General features: G+C 39.7%; 1 protein-coding gene across 3 annotated transcripts in view; it reads left to right on the top strand.

Moving 5' to 3' along the window:
* The window catches only part of Txlnb (taxilin beta), a 49118-nt gene extending 43108 nt beyond the window's left edge, over positions 1 to 6010 (top strand). For 2 of the 3 annotated variants that reach the window (XM_075948485.1, XM_075948497.1), the window contains exons 9-10: positions 1099 to 1194; positions 2386 to 6010. In XM_075948485.1, the coding sequence (XP_075804600.1) occupies positions 1099 to 1194; positions 2386 to 3144 (855 nt within the window). In that variant the 3' untranslated portion in view covers positions 3145 to 6010. The remainder of the gene's footprint in view (positions 1 to 1098; positions 1195 to 2385) is intronic. The other variant, XR_012907764.1, reaches the window with a different exon arrangement.
* Positions 6011 to 16004: the final 9994 nt, after the last annotated feature.

Here is a 16004-nt window from a genome sequence, read left to right as displayed (position 1 = left end):
ATCCGGCTGACATATGATCCAAACAAAAAATCCACTCAAGACCCATCTACCTTTTCTTAGAGCAAGAGCTGGATAGTCTGGGCTCAGCCTCTGGCCTCAGTGGGTGCCTAAGACAACTTTGCTCAAGAAGGAAGCATATAGTCAGACATGGATGCACACACCTTTAATCCTAGCACTTGCCCAAGAGGCAGATGCAGGCAGACCTCGGTGTGCTCCAGACTAGCCTGGTCTACAGAACAAGTTTAGGCCAGCCAGGACTACAGAATGAAATCTGTTCTCAAAAATAACTGAAGTAAAAATAAAAAAGAAGCAAGCACCCAGGTATAGCTCATGAAAGGGAACGATACTGACCATCACCCTTCAATTTATACAAGCAGAGAGGAGATTCTACAATAAATAATATCCAGTAATCTTATACTCAAAAAAAGAGATTTGATCACTTCTATATCACCCACATTCATACACAGTGACTTCATTTGTTGCAGAAAATGAGGGATTTCTTTTGCTAACTCACTTAGATATTAATACATGTCCTTGAGCCTCAGATTCCCCATTTATTAAATAGGGAGAAGGAGCCTTTCTCATAGGACTGTTTCAAAGATGAAATAAATGTGTAATAATCGTTCTGTGAACTCACCTAAATTTACACTATAAACATAAATAAAGAGACGATGAAAAGCAGCTTTTTGTGAGTACGCAAATTATCTACAATTTAATACCTAAAAGCAACCCCAGCTTTCTCACCGTGATAGCTTCTACTCAATAAAGTAACTGATTCAAATTGCAAGCTTATTCATGGGTCTCACGAAGGAATTTTTTTTATCTTAAATGAAAGAGAAGTCAACAACAACAATGTGTTCCTAAGTAGTTTCCTTCCTCCTGAAGTGGCTCCCGTGCAGATAAGTTTATTCATTACTGATCTAGAGGACTCAGAAATAAATCACTCCTCTTCCACAATCTTCATTGTTGACATTGAACATTTGTTTGCTTCGCCAGCTGGTAGCAAAAAGACTGCCCTTGGTGTCACATGTGGAACTAATTGCTTCCTTGAGACATTAACTCCTCAGGATTAACACTAAAACACTCTAATTTCTGTAGACAACTAAAAAAATGAAGAAGCTGGAGAAGGATACAGCCACATGGAAAGCCCGATTTGAGAACTGTAACAAAGCTCTGTTGGACATGATTGAAGAGGTAAGGCAATTCTTTTCTTAGCTTTTATCTCCATTTCCCCAATCCTATCAAAACAGTCAATGTAACCTACTAATGCAAATGATTATGTTTGAATACAGGCTGAATTTCAAGGGAGATGTGACACATTAAAATATAGTGAAAAGAAAATTAAGGGTCATTTAGAAATCTAAGGGAGAGTCAAAGACCTTTGTAAACCTTAGTCACAGGATTATTGAGTAGAAAGCTCTGGCAACAGGCCTGCTGGACTGTAAAGGTTTTGATGAAGGTTTTACTTGACCTTGAATTTCTACCGTTGAGCACTCAGCAAGTACAATGAATGGATTGGTTTGACCATACTGAGAGAAGACACCAACCCAGATATCCCATATGTAGATTATTTTATAGACAGATATGAAGAAAGCTTTTTAAAAACTCCTCCAACAGGTATTAGATTGCTGATATTACGCTGGAACCTGCAGGGTTTTTTCAACTCTAAAAGCAAAGATATATAAGCTCTGACATGAATGCCGGGGCTTACATGTGAAGACCCTTCGTGTTAACAAGTAAAAAAGGTAACTGGGGTGGTAGTAAGTAGTAAGATGATTAGGATCACACCCATGCTCACACACACGCCACTGTTAACAGAGAAAAGAACTGAACAGCTGAAGCAGCCAACATCATGAATAAGCATGTGGTGAGTGTCTGTGGTTATAATTAACACTTTAACTATTCATTCCAAGTTGCAACTAATTCCCAAGACACGTGTTCATGATTCATCAACATGAGTCAAATGGCTGCTGCAGTTAGCATATAGCAGTCTGTCTATGAAGAAGGCATATCCCTAGAACACATACAAGAGTCCTCAGGGTGAAGACCCTCCGTCTCACTCATTTCATGCAAACTCTTGCTTATACCCTCCAGTTGTTAGAAGCAGAAGATTCATGTAGGTTAAGATTTGACAGACTTTTCACTGAAGCAGAAAGAAGGTTTGCCATGTTCCTTTTCCAAAGAACAGGCAATGGTGATTAAAATTCTATTAGTCTAACAATCAGTGCAAAAAAAAACAAAACAGAAAAACAACGTGATTTCCATTAATGTTTGTTCAAACCTAGTAGACAAATTCTGGGACGAATAGTTTTATCTCTGGAGAGCATTCTAGGGAATTCACTGCTCATGCCATTTTGTGTGTGTATGTGTGTGTTTATGCCACAGAAAGCCCTGAGAGCTAAGGAATACGAGTGTTTCGTGATGAAAATCCAGAGGCTGGAGAACCTGTGTCGTGCTTTACAAGAAGAAAGAAAGGAACTCTACAAAAAAATCAGAGAAGCAAAAATGTCTGAAAAGGAAGAGCAGGGTCAGCACACCTCTGATGAAGAGCCAGAGTCAAATGTCTCTGAAGACAAAGAGATAGATGCAGAGGAAGTCAACAGTGTCCAAAACGCCGTAAAAAACCTGAGCACAGCCTTTACCATTCTTCATCATCCAGAGTCCACCCTGGACCAACCCGAGGAAAGACAACCAGCAGAGATGGGTCCTCAGGATGGAAGTGACATCACCCCCCAGCAGCCCGAACTAGCCCTTCCGAATCCTCTTGCTGCTTTGGGGAGTCCTGAACCTCCTGTGGGCTCTCAGGCCAGAGCCAATGTGGTCTGTGAGGCTGCACCTGTCTCTATAGCCAGCTGTACCCCTGCAGGGGCAGAGCTCCAAAGCCAGGGGTTCCCTGCTGGAAATCTCCTGGACCAGAAGCTCCAGAAGCCAGAGGCAAAAGCTTCTGATCAGACCCCAGGTCAGGACTCCCTAGATGTAGTGAAGACAACAGGCATTGCTCCACCATCTCCAGAGTGTGAGGGAGTCCCTGTTGTGGTGCCTGGCTATGAGCCAGGCAAGCAACCCCCACCAGCAGCCACGGAGATCCCTCCAGGCCCTTCCACCAGGCTCCCCAAAGAGGCCAGTCTGGATGGAGTGGACTAAGCCTCATGCACTCTTCAGGCTGTTCACCCTGCTGCGTCTTCCTCACAGCAGAATGTCTGTGGAAGGAACTCCAAGGACTAGAAAGAAAGTTAGGGTCAAGACATTTTTAATGCTGAGTCTTTGCTGCTGTTCGCAATTTCTAAGTAACGTGAAAATTTTCTGTAATTGTATAATGTCTCCATTGGCAGCCAGACATATCAATGGCAAATACACATTTCATGTCCATTAAGCTGGTACCTTAATCCAGTTTATTAACAGTAAGATTTGTTATTTAAGGTCTCCCATTACAATATATAAATAATCTGAGTGTTATGTTTGTTTTCACAAATAATAAGAGCTATAATGAATACTCAGGTTCCATTTAAATAGCATAATATACACTGTGCTTATGTGTATATATAATATACATGTACATATGTGGATAAATAGTACATTCATGTGTATATATACACAAGTATTTCCATACGTGTATATAAAGTTGTCATACATTACAAGTATATTTCACTCCTTACAGATTGTTCCCTATTGCAAGATATTTATATGCTCATCAAAAGTTCTCTTACTGTGCCAGGTAGTGGTGGCGCACACCTTTAATTTCAGCACTTGGGAGGCAGAGGCAGGTGGATCTCTGTGAGTTCGAGGCCAGCCTGGTCTACAAAAGCTAGTTCCAGGACAGGCTCCAAAGCCACAGAAAAAAAAAGTTCTCTTACTTCCACTCTGGACTATAGTAGACTAATGCTTTATGAATCTGAAATGGGTTTATAATGCAAATATTTAGGCCATCGCTACTTTGGCTGAAAAAAGTAACCTAATCTAAGATAAAGAAACTTAACCAACTGATCAAATGACAGTAATAGCAAGCATGTTAGAATTCCTGTAGAGATGTCATTTATACACAAAGAGGATTGCAAGAGGCCCTAGACAGCAAAAGGGAAAAATCACAAGGGGGTAGTACCCTTCACATGTTTCTTCTCATCTTCTGTGCCAGCTTCCTCCCAGGTTCCTAGCATCACTTCCCTGTGATGAAGCACCCTACTCCTGACTACCTGTGAGCAAATGGCTAGACATGGGAAAAGAATCTAGGACTTGAGGGGTTGAATGTCCTCAGGCTACAGATTCTGCCCCTCATCCCTACCTCTTTGGCTACTGATATCTCAAGAAAATACCCACTTCTTGCTATCTCTAACTTTGTCTTTATCTCAAAACATCTGTTCTTCTGAATTCCCTCCTCTGTATCAATGCCTGGCCCACATCTCAATTAATGCTAAGTAAAATGTTCTTTTTCCAAAACAGAAATCCACACACGTTTTCAATAGGAGTGATGAGGCTTACAAAGACAACACATTTTCTGCTCTAAGAATTTTTGTACAGGCAGACGTACAAAAATTTTAAAAAGGGAAGGAGTCTACTCATAATTCAAACACAACAGGACTCCATAGATGTCAAAGCCAGAGCACTAGGGATTGTCCACACGAGTTTTACACTCTCATTGTTGACAAGAACCTCTAATAACACTGACAGCATAAATTACTCAACCTGGGCTAAAATAAACTATACTAACAAAACAGAAGAGCTGGGAAGGAGGGAGACAGAAGGAGCTCCAAGAGAGGAATGTCTAATCTAATACTACTTTAAGAAGTTGAACTTTCTAGGTAGTGTGGTGCACACATTTAATCCCAACGTTCAGGAGGCAGAGGCAGGTGGATCTTTGTAAATTCGACCACCCTGGTCTACGGAGAGAGTTCCAGAATAGCCAGGGCTACACAGAGAAGCCCTGTCTCAAAAGCAAAACAAAACAAAACAAACAAAAAGTTGAACTCAGGTAGGAAAATGGATAAAGGAAGATTCCTGACTACTCCTCTAGGAAGTCATTCTTCAGAGGAGCTTGTGGCTGTTTGCCAAGGCACACAAGGAGCTGGTAGGCAATGACCGTGTAGTAAAAGAATTATAAAACTGTATAAAATTTGTTTGAAATAGACAGTATTGGAAATAACAAAAATACCATTTGAGAAAAAAATAAGAGGAAAAAAGGATGCCATTATTTGAGAATCCATGTGTTTTTGGAGGCTTCACATATTATAATCATAATGATATCCAGCCAAGTTCAACACTACTGAAAATTAAACATTCAATTAACTCAAAGCCAAATATTCACCATAATAATCCCTTCTGTTTACAAGAGTTGAGCCTCAAAGAATAGAGTAAGATCATCACAAATAGGTCTTGGTCCTAAAGCTTAGGAAGACAAACAAACAGGAGGTGCTGATGTCCAATAAATTAAGTATTCTGACACCCAAAGTTTAGTATCTGTATCCAAAAGGGGTTCACAGCAACGCATCACTCACAAATGTGTGTAACTTTGGCACAGTTTCAGAGGCTATAACTTCCCTCAAATCCGTAAGGCTTTAATATAGGCTTTGGGAGAATTATTTTAAAAGTAAAGAATGTTTTATTGAGTTCTTTGTGTTCAAATTTGGCCTTACAACAACGCATACATTCTGAAAGCAGAAAATTTATCTCTTTATCAAGTTCACGCAACTATTTTTAGAGATGCCGAGTCTTTCTAGAAACACTAGAATTATTGTTTTCTAAATGTAATAAGATAATGTTTGTACCACTTAAAAAGGCTTCTCTCCCCAAGTTTTCTGGTGGTTTTTTAATTTTTTTTCTGGTTTATTCTTCCATGAGTCAACAATACCGAGTAAAAATCTGGCATTATTCTATTCTTGGTTGAGTTTGGGCTTTTAAAATAAAATGCATATGTAGGAAGACTTTGGGAGGCATAAAGGGAGAGGGGTGGAGAGATAGAGAGAGAGACAGAGAGAGAGAGAGAGAGAGAGAGAGAGAGAGAGAGAGAGAGAGAGAGCACATAGCAATAAGGCTATACTCAAAACACTGAGCTCTGTGAAAGAAGCTATAAATAGGATGCCCATGGAAAATGAACACCATGCCTAGAGGAACATCATGCTTTGCATTTAAACATTGCAGCAGCACACACACAAATCCCCATTCCACACACTTCAGGTTTACTTACTGGACACTGGATAGCTGTGATAGTTAAACTTGACATAGCTGATCTGAGTGTGGTGGCGCACGCCTTTAATCCCAGAACCTGGGAGGCAGAGACAGGGGGATCTCTGTGAGTTCAAGACCAGCCTGGTCTACATAGTGTGTTCTAGGACAGCTAAGACCACATGGAGAAAAACCTTGTCTCAAAATATCCAACAAAAATAAAACTTGACACAGCACAAAAAATAAAAATTAAAAGGCCAATTCTCGAAACATACATACAAATGTAATTAAGAAAAGAAAAAAAATCTGGGGCTGGAGAGATGGCTCAAAGGTTAAGAGCACTGGCTACTCTTCCAGAGGTTCTGAGTTCAATTCCCAGCAACCACATGATGGCTCACAACCATCTGTGATGAGATCTGGTGCCCTCTTCTGGCCTGCAGACATACACACAAAGAGAACACTGTATACATAATAAATAAAAAAAGAAAAGAAAAAGCAAATTCCTCTTTATGAAATGATAAGAATGATAATTCCAAAAAGTGTAGTATTGACTGCTTAGTCAATGTTCTTACAAGTCACAGTTCTTAAACAACAACAACAAAAGCCTATATAGCCTCCAAATTTTGTGGAACAAAGTAGTAGTTTTGTGCTCTACTAAAGTGATTGTTAAGAATGACCAGGCTAGCAACCATTGTGATCACAGGAGTGTGCTAATATATCAACCAGAAGATGAAAGAGTCCAGAGACTCACAGCCTTTACGTACTAAAGAAAATTGAGAATCCAAGTATGTTCAGATCACTTAGCATTTTAATCAAGGAGTTACCCTAGCATAGCATTGCCCAAGTCTAATAGAGGGCACTACTCCAAGGTTCACTACTGAATTCCTAGTGTTCAGTCTGCTACCAGCGAGCTGGGTTACTTTGGAGAAAAGTCTAATATTTCTGGGCATCCATCCACCTATCCATAAAATGAAAACCTTGGGGTTATGGTTTAAAGAAGTATCTTTGTATCAAGTTTACTTTCAAAGAGGAGGATTTATAATGGTCAGTCTTGACTGTCCACTTGATAGGATCAAGAAGTGTTGGATGGGTTAGTGAAGCGTGCCGCTGCCTGAGACCGGAAGAGCACTTTCAGGGAGAACTAAAACAGGAGGACCAGATATTAACACGTACAGCAGTATCTCACAGCTGAGGGGTCTGGATGGAATAAAAAGGGAAAAGAAAAAGAAAAGAAAGAGCAAGGCAGTGAAGGCATTTTCTCTCTGCCTGCTTCCTGACCACCGTGATCCGAGTTCTTCCATCATCCCGGTCCTGCTGGGATGGATGGGCACCTCTACAACCAAAGAAAGTTCTCATTCCCCTAAGTGCACACCGCAGGTGTCTGTACACAGCAGTGTTGGCTAATACACTCGCACTGGATGATGATCTTTGAGAATTTGGGTATTTCTGATTACATCTTCAAGACCATGAAAGTAGGTCAAGTTCTCTTCTCTTTGATGAGTGTTTCCTTTTAAGAGATGAATGCGCAACCTTGGCACTTCTATTACAGGACAGAAAGGGAAACGGAGACAAGAAATCTCCAACCTTTTAATTTAAAAGTTACACAGCAGAAGGGTTAAGGATTTTTCTAACATATATGGAGGGCCTCCTACATGTGAATGCAATACAAAGTGGAGGGCTTGGAAAGACTAGTCAGCCCTCCTCATACTACAGTGTTCACCCGTGAAAAATACAAAAATGAACATTCTAAACATTTTTATGACAAATGGGATACCCAAATCTCCAAATGGAGAACACTCTCCTGAGAATGAATGCTTTCTAATAGTACATGGATATTTGTGTGTCTATGTAAGGCTATGAATGAGTGTGTGTGTATATTATGTTCTGGGGTATATGTGTAGTCTTGTGCAAGTATATGCATATAGTTATTTGTGAATGTTTATGGCCAGATATGGCCCTATATATGCATTATAAATTAAGATGAACTTATGTAAGTATGTGTAGTTATATTTTTGTATACCCCCCCCCTCTCTCTCTCTCTGTGTGTGTGTGTGTGTGTGTGTGTGTGTGTGTGTGTGAGTGGGGACTGAAAGCTCACTCTGAAGATGTGATTTTGGTGATGCAGTTAACGGGTTTTTCATAGGATCACATCTTGCCACACTTTGCTCAATAAATCCTTCTCAGTTTACACTTTCACAAAGCTTACTGGTTTGGTTCGGTTGCTTCTGTTGTTTCGCTTTGTTGGCTGCCTATCTCCCTTCTGAACAAACAGGCAGGCGGGTGAGGCTGCAAGTGCACTGGCAGCTGTTCATCAGATAACTGCATATGCCACCCGTCCAAGGTGACGGCTACCACTGACTGGCAGCTCTCATGCCAGGGAGCCAAAGAGTGTGTCTTGAGAAATTCTCTATGCCATTCCTCATGGAGACCTACAGCTGGAGTAAGGAGCAGCACCCTGCTGGAAAACAAGCTGTCTTCATTCCTGTCTTCCTTGGGGAGAGAGAAGCTCCTCCTCGGTCACTGTTTCTTACCATGGTGACAAGGTGAAGGGCTGAATTACATCTTCTCAATCTCCGCTTCACTGCCTACAGCTATAACTGAACCCCTGAGTATTAAGGATGTTTCCCTAAACCAAAAGCCAAAGAGAAATGTTTTAATCCATCGACGCTTTAATCATGAGTCAGAAGGTAGTAAGCCAGAGTTTATTGCAAATAGTACCAGCCAACTGTCATGGCCATGACTCATTCTTTCTGTGGGGAGTTTTTTCCCTGTGATACAATCCATCTCCTAAAAATATCCAGTATTGACTGGCTGTGCTATCACAGCTGGACCATCTGGCGGCTCCTCTGACATTATTAGGGAACTGATACAAGAATCTTCTAATTCAATCAGGGAGGAAGCAATGTCTATTGCCTGCCGTTCAAGGAATTAATAATCTTCAGAAGTTAATGTGAGAGAGCTAAACAAACCATAAAAATGGTAATAACAAAGACAATCACACACACACACACACACACACACACACACACACACACAAATTGTGAGAAGGTACCAGTGTCCCAAATACAAAGAGTCATATGACAGAGCAAAATAAACAAGTCAGAATTATATAGACAGTGATCCAGGTACACAGGTAGCTGATGCATTGTCTGGAGACAATGAAAACAATAATAAAAACAGACTACCAGCCAGCCTGCTTTTTATTCCTCATCATATCAACCCCAAATAACTACAGTGGTAAAGCTGCCCTCCTTACCAGAGGCATCCTTTTTGCTGTGCCCTCATCACCATTTGTCCAACATCTGCCATGTTGGATAAGGTGTAGGAGAAATACAGACGAGTAACATGCATCAGACACTGTCACCTTTGCCCATCCGGCCAACCTAACTTGAAATGTTTATCACATCTAGTATCAGCAAGGATGACATCACATGGGCACACTCATACATTGCTGTTAAGGGCTGCATCTTCTCTCTGTTGCTTGTCCATTTCATTCAGGCAGTGGGCTAATTGGCCATATTCCTAAGCTGTTTCTAATGTGCAAAACTGAAAATAACTTTGCATACAGTGCATGTATAGTATTTGCATTCCATCCTCAAAGGAATTCTTAACCTAGGATATATTCAGTTTGAGTAGGGCCAGCAATCACAAAGTCCCTCCCTCTCGCCCATTCCTGGGAACAAGCAATGACTCGCTCTGCCTCAGGGCCCTTGCTACTGCAGCAGAAACACCTGACAGGGTATTTCATTCAGAAATAGTGATGACTGAATTCCTACAGAAAAGGTTCTTAAAAAGTTGTTAGGAGCACTTGCTGATCTTGCAGAGGGCCATGGTTTGGTTCCTAGCACCCATATGGTGACTTACAACTGACCGTAACTCCAGTTACAAGGAATCTGGTACCTCGTTAGGCCTGCCACCCTGGCCCTTACATATACGCAGACAAAACACTCATAACTATATAATAAAAATAAATAAATCTTTTTTAAAGCTCAACACCATTGAAAAAGAAGCAGAAGGCTATTTGATAATGCATTTGCTTTCAGATAACACATTGTTTTCATATAATCATATGTGACCTGGGGTTTGCAGGCACCGGAGCACCTCCAGTCAAGTAGACCTAAATAGGCCAAGATTTCCATCTATGCTACTTGTTATTTCTTTCTGCAAAAAAATCTACCTGGCACTGGATTAGCCTGCACACAACATAAAATTGAAGAGGGGGTGATTGGAGCTGTGAGACCAGAAGGAAGAGAAATGCAAAGGAGCCAGAGACAGGCCCCTTCTCCCACCGTTAGCAGTTCCACAAGAACACCAAGCTACACAGCCATCACATGTATGCAGAGGACCTAACACAGACGCATGAAGGCTGATTGTTGCTTCAGCCTCTGTGAGCCCGTGCGAGCGCTGCTTAGTTGATTCTAATGGCCGTGATCTTGTGGAAGTCCTAACCCCTCTGACCCTACAATCAACCCTTCCATCTTCTGTTGGGTTCCCTGCCTCTTCTTAACTTTTAAAACTTGTCTTGTATAAGATAAGAATTTTTGATGAGAGTCTGGTAACATAGGTGACGACAGGCCTCTGTTTATTCCTAATTTTAAGTGAAATTTTATATTTTGCTATTAGATGGAATGTTTGCTGTATAATTTCCATAAATATTTTCTCTAAGATGAAGGATATAACTTCCTGTTCCTACTTTTTTTCTAGTATTTTTCATGATTAGATATGATTTTTAAATCAAATATCTTTCTGCTTCTCTTCAGTTATAATTGTTTTCATTTGTCTTCTGTGATATAGTCTAGTGACTGATTTTCAATTATTCATCTAATTTTACATCTTTGGAATGACATCAACTTGGTTATAAAGTAATACCTTTTTTATGCAACTAGTTTGCTATTATTTTGCTTAGCAACCTTGTATCTATGCTCATAGGAGATTACCTATAATTTTCTTTTCTTAGAATGCTTTTGTTATTACAGGTTAGAAAGCATGCCTAATTTTTGCGTTTTAGAGGGAAAGTTTGTGTGTGTTATGTGTTCCTTTATTCCTAAATATTTGGAGGAATTCTTTTTTTATCCTTTAAAACCTATTAACTTTATTGTTTGATATTGTAGCATAATTACATCATGTTTCTCTTCCTTTAAAACACTCCTATATACTCTATTTTCTCTAAAATCCATGACTTTAAAAAAATTTTATTGAAAATTTTCACCTCCTCCCATTTCCTTCCCCCTCCCTCTCCAGTCCAAAGAGCAGTCAGGGTTCCCTGCCCAGTGGGAAGTCCAAGGTCCTCCCCCCTCCATCCAGGTCTAGGAAGGTGAGCATCCAAACAGACTAGGCTCCCACACAGCCAGTACATGCAGTAGGATCAAAACCCAGTGCTATTGTCCTTAGCTTCTCAGTCAGCCCTCCTTGTCCAACACGTTCAGAGAGTCCGGTTTGATTATATGCTCTATCAGTCCCAGTCCAGTTTGCTTTGGTGAGCTCCCATTAGATCAGCCCCACCGTCTCAGTGGGTGGGTACACCCCTTACGGTATTGATTTTATTGCTCATGTTCTCCCTCCTTCTGCTCCTCGTTTGGACCTTGGGAGCTCAGTCCAATGCTCCAATGTGGGTCTCTGTCTCTATCTCCATCCATCGCCAGATGAAGGTTCTATGGTGATATGCAAGATATTCATCAATGTGGCTATAGGATAGGGCCAGTTCAGGTGCTCTCTTTTCATCTGCCCAATGAACTAGCTGGGGACATCTCCTTGGACACCTGGGAACCCCTCTAGAGTCAAGTCTCTTGCCAACCCTAAAATGACTCCCTTAATTAAGATATATACTTCCCTGATCCCATATCCACCCTTCCTCCATCCCAAGTATTGTAGAAAGGGTTCAAATAAGGGATTTAGTTTTCTAAAGGAAGCTTTCCAATTTTGTGTGTGCGACCCTTGTTATTTGTTGTATTTCTAAGGAAATTAATCCATTGCGTTTCAAAGTTCATGTTTATTAGCACAAATGGTTTATTCTTTTAATTTTTTAAATTCTGTATACGTACATTTGCCTCATTTTATGCAATAATGTTTGCCTCCTCCTCGTCTTTTATCACTATCAGATGATCATCAGCCATAATACATTGTTCCCCCAAACAACCATTAACTGTTAGTTTTCTGATTTTCATTTCCTCTGTTGTACATTTGCTTTCTATCTCATCAATTGTGTCTTATCTTGGTGTGTAGCTTGTTTGGTTTTGTTTCTCAGTGCTAGGGAGTGAACCCAACATCTTATACAAGATAGATGCAGGCTAGATGATAAGACACTATGACTAAGTCAGCTTATAGAAGAAAATAATTTATTGGGCGTATATAGTTTCAGAGGGCAAATCCATGACTCCGGCAGCAGGCAGGCAGGCACGGAGCTGTAGCACTAGCTAAGAGCTTACAATTTAACCCACAAGCACAAGCCAGAGAAAGCCACAATGGGAAAGGTGCGGGATTTTTAATCTCTGCCCCTAGCAATACACCTCTCCAGCAAGGACACACTTTCTGACCATTTCCAAACAGTTTTGACAGGGGGACTAAGCGTTCAAACCTATGCGCCTATGGAACCAGTCTCTCTCTAAGCACCACACTAGGGAAGTCTTTTCCTTCTGCACTAAATCCTCACTTCTGGTTTTTCCCCTTTCTTCTTCTTCTTCTTTCTTCTAGACTCCTAAAGAATGGTTTTAAGTATAACCCACCACTTCTAATCAATGCTATCACATCACTTCAAAATATTTTCACTTTTCCTTAACATATGTTAAGAATTAGCACATAAACATCTGAAATGTTTATATTAGCTTTTCATTATGTATTACTGCTGCTATACGTATCAATCATGGTTTAAATCATGTGAAATATCTTGAAGCTTCATAGTCCAGCACATGGTCAGTTTGGGCAGCTGTGCCATATGCAATGCTGCATGGATAGGACTCTCTGAGCCAGTGGTTCTCAATCTTCCTAATCCCGTGACCCCCTACTACAGCTCCTCATGTCGTGATGACCCCAACCATAAAATTATTTTCATTGCTACTTCACAACTGTAATTTTGCTACTGTTATGAATTATAGTGTAATATCTGATATGCAGTATATCTGATACGTAAAGGGACATTCAACACCCCCAAAGGGGTCAAGACCCACAGGTTGAGAACCACTACTCTAAATAAACTATGTGGCTCAAAATTTCAGCCCCATTAATTCATCTGGCCACTTGTTCTATGAGTCAGAGTTCCTATTGTTATTTCAGATTTTCATAGTTATTAATTTTGTTCTATCAAATATTATCTTACAGATTACTATATATATATTTATAGCTGCAACTATTTTGCATTGAAATGATTATTTTATTATGTAATATCCTTTCTTAATATTAGTAATGTTTGTTGCCTTAATGTCTACTTCATCTGATATAAATGTAAATAATGAGTTTCTCATAGTTAATACTTGCATGTGTTAATACTTTCTACTCTTCTGCTTTCAATTTTCTGAATTATTTTAAGTTACAATGTAGATTCTATAAAACATAGAATTGAGTTTTATCCTTTTTTGTTTTACCTTTATACAATCCAATAATCTTTGTCTACCTGAATTTTTATCCATTTATGCATAATATATATATGTAAATTATTAGCTTACTTGTTTTATAGCTGTCCCACCTATTTTGTGTTTCAACTTTATGTTCTTATAAAACACCTTCCTATACTATTTTTATTGTCTCGTTCCTTCTCTGTTAACTATTTTTAGCATTAGATTTCCATTATGCTTTTGGGGTTACCATAGGGATTTCAACATTCATCTTTGACTTACTAATTGGCACACACCTTTAACCCCAGCACTTGTGGCAGAGGCAGATGAATCTCTGTGAGTCTGAGGCCAGCCTGGTCTACAGAATCTGAGGATGGCCAGGGCTACACAGAGAAACCATGTCTTAAAGTCTCATGAACAGTGTCACCTTTGCAACTTCCTGTTCCAAATAAGGCCTTAGGGCATTTAAACTCTACTTAATACCTTTCTTCTACCTTCTGATTCATCATCCAATTAATTTAGGGCCCCTCATTCTTTAACTATTATCTAAGTCATTGTTATATAATCCTTTGAGTTCTTGATTTCATTGATCATAGTTTCCAGTTGTAGATATTCCACTTGACTAATGTTCTAGGTTTCTTGTTTAACTATCTGATCAAATGCACTAAGCACAATTATTTAAAAGCCATGACTAATTATTATATCCTTTGATTGCTTGAGAAATTTTATCTTGGTTTTCAACAATTTTGCCTATAAGTATACCAGAAAAAAATTATTTGATTTCAGAGCTTTTTCCATTAAAAAAAAAATCTTGGGGAGTGTGAACAGCTAAGGTGAGCAGCTTAACCTGCTCAGTCATAAATCCCTGAAGCTGGGATCCAGCCATCTCAGAGCTCCTGTCTCCTGTGGTGAAGCCATTTTGGGATCCCAATTAAAAACCTAGAATGTTGTTTTCTGGACCCTAAACCACTGGCTGTGTCTGAACTCCATTATTTTGTCCTTGGTGCTGCATGAATTGTAGGAATCTTTGACGAGCTCCTTGGCCTCTCGGTCCAGCGAAGAAAAGGACTAGTCTGAAAATCATTTCATTTCTCTTTCTTCATCAACCACTTCCATCCATGCAAGAAGTAACCACAGAATTCCAAATTAATATGTCTCTTTCTTTCTCTCCTTTCCTTCCTTCCTTCCTTCCTTCCTTCCTTCCTTCCTTCCTTCCTTCCTTCCTTCCTAAGACAGTGTTACTGTGTGGTCTAAACTGGATTGGACCTAGCTGTGGGGACCAGGCTGTCTTCAGATTTATAGTTATCTTTCCAGTTCTGTCTTCCCAAGTGTTTAGATTACATGTGAGTACCACCAAGCCTGTCTTGTGAATAGCCATTCCATCCGCCTAAAATTCTGATACTTCATCATGTTTTCTTTGAACTCAAATTAAATGGCTCCTCATTACACTGGCATGAATTCCTATTTCTCTAAGAACCAACCAGGGCAGATGCATTTCATTAATTTAGCTAAGATTCTGATCTTTATCGGGACCTATTACAATGGAAATAATGTCATTACTGAAATCAAGCAATGAGTCTGAAGGCCCAGCTGGTTTAGAAGGAATGATAAGTTAATACTGCCTATGATAAGAAGAAAAATTGCAACAACGTACATGCCAAGAATTTGTCAAACTCAATTGCAGTAATTGACAAGTAGAGTGTCTCAGCTATTCCCTTGTATTCCCTTAAGTTTAAAGAAACATTTGTCAATAAGGCAGATAATTATTCCAGAAACTAAGTTACTAGCAAAACCCAGATTCCACTTATACTTTTCCATTAATTTACATATGAGTTTGATAGAAGTTTGAATCAGAAAAAAAGAAAGCAGGCTGTTGATTGTTTTTGTCCTTTGGGGTACTGTAACAAAAATACCAGAGATTGTGTGTGCTTTATAAACAAAAAAATATTGCTCACAGTTCTGAGGGCCAGAAAATCCACACCTGATATTCTGGAAGATTCATTGTCTGGTCAGGGTTACTTCACCAACAGCCTTCTTCTTATTGTGATATCACACAGAAGAAAGGACAAGGGAGCTCATAGGGGTCTCTTCAATAAGGATACTAGCCCCATGTATTAGGGCTCTGTCTTCATGATCTAACTCCTTCCCAAATGCTCCACCCCCCTATACCATTATCTTGAAATAATATATTCCAATAATATAATATTCCAATAATAATAATAATAATAACAACAACAGTGAATCAAGCATTTAGTGTATAACATTGAGACGTGGCTCTCAGGAAACACAGGATCTTAGTGA

This window comes from Microtus pennsylvanicus, chromosome 1 (assembly GCF_037038515.1).
Source record: "Microtus pennsylvanicus isolate mMicPen1 chromosome 1, mMicPen1.hap1, whole genome shotgun sequence".
Classification (NCBI taxonomy): Eukaryota; Metazoa; Chordata; class Mammalia; order Rodentia; family Cricetidae; genus Microtus; species Microtus pennsylvanicus.
Note: the sequence above shows the minus strand (reverse complement) of the source record. Positions and strands in the feature narration are given on the sequence as shown.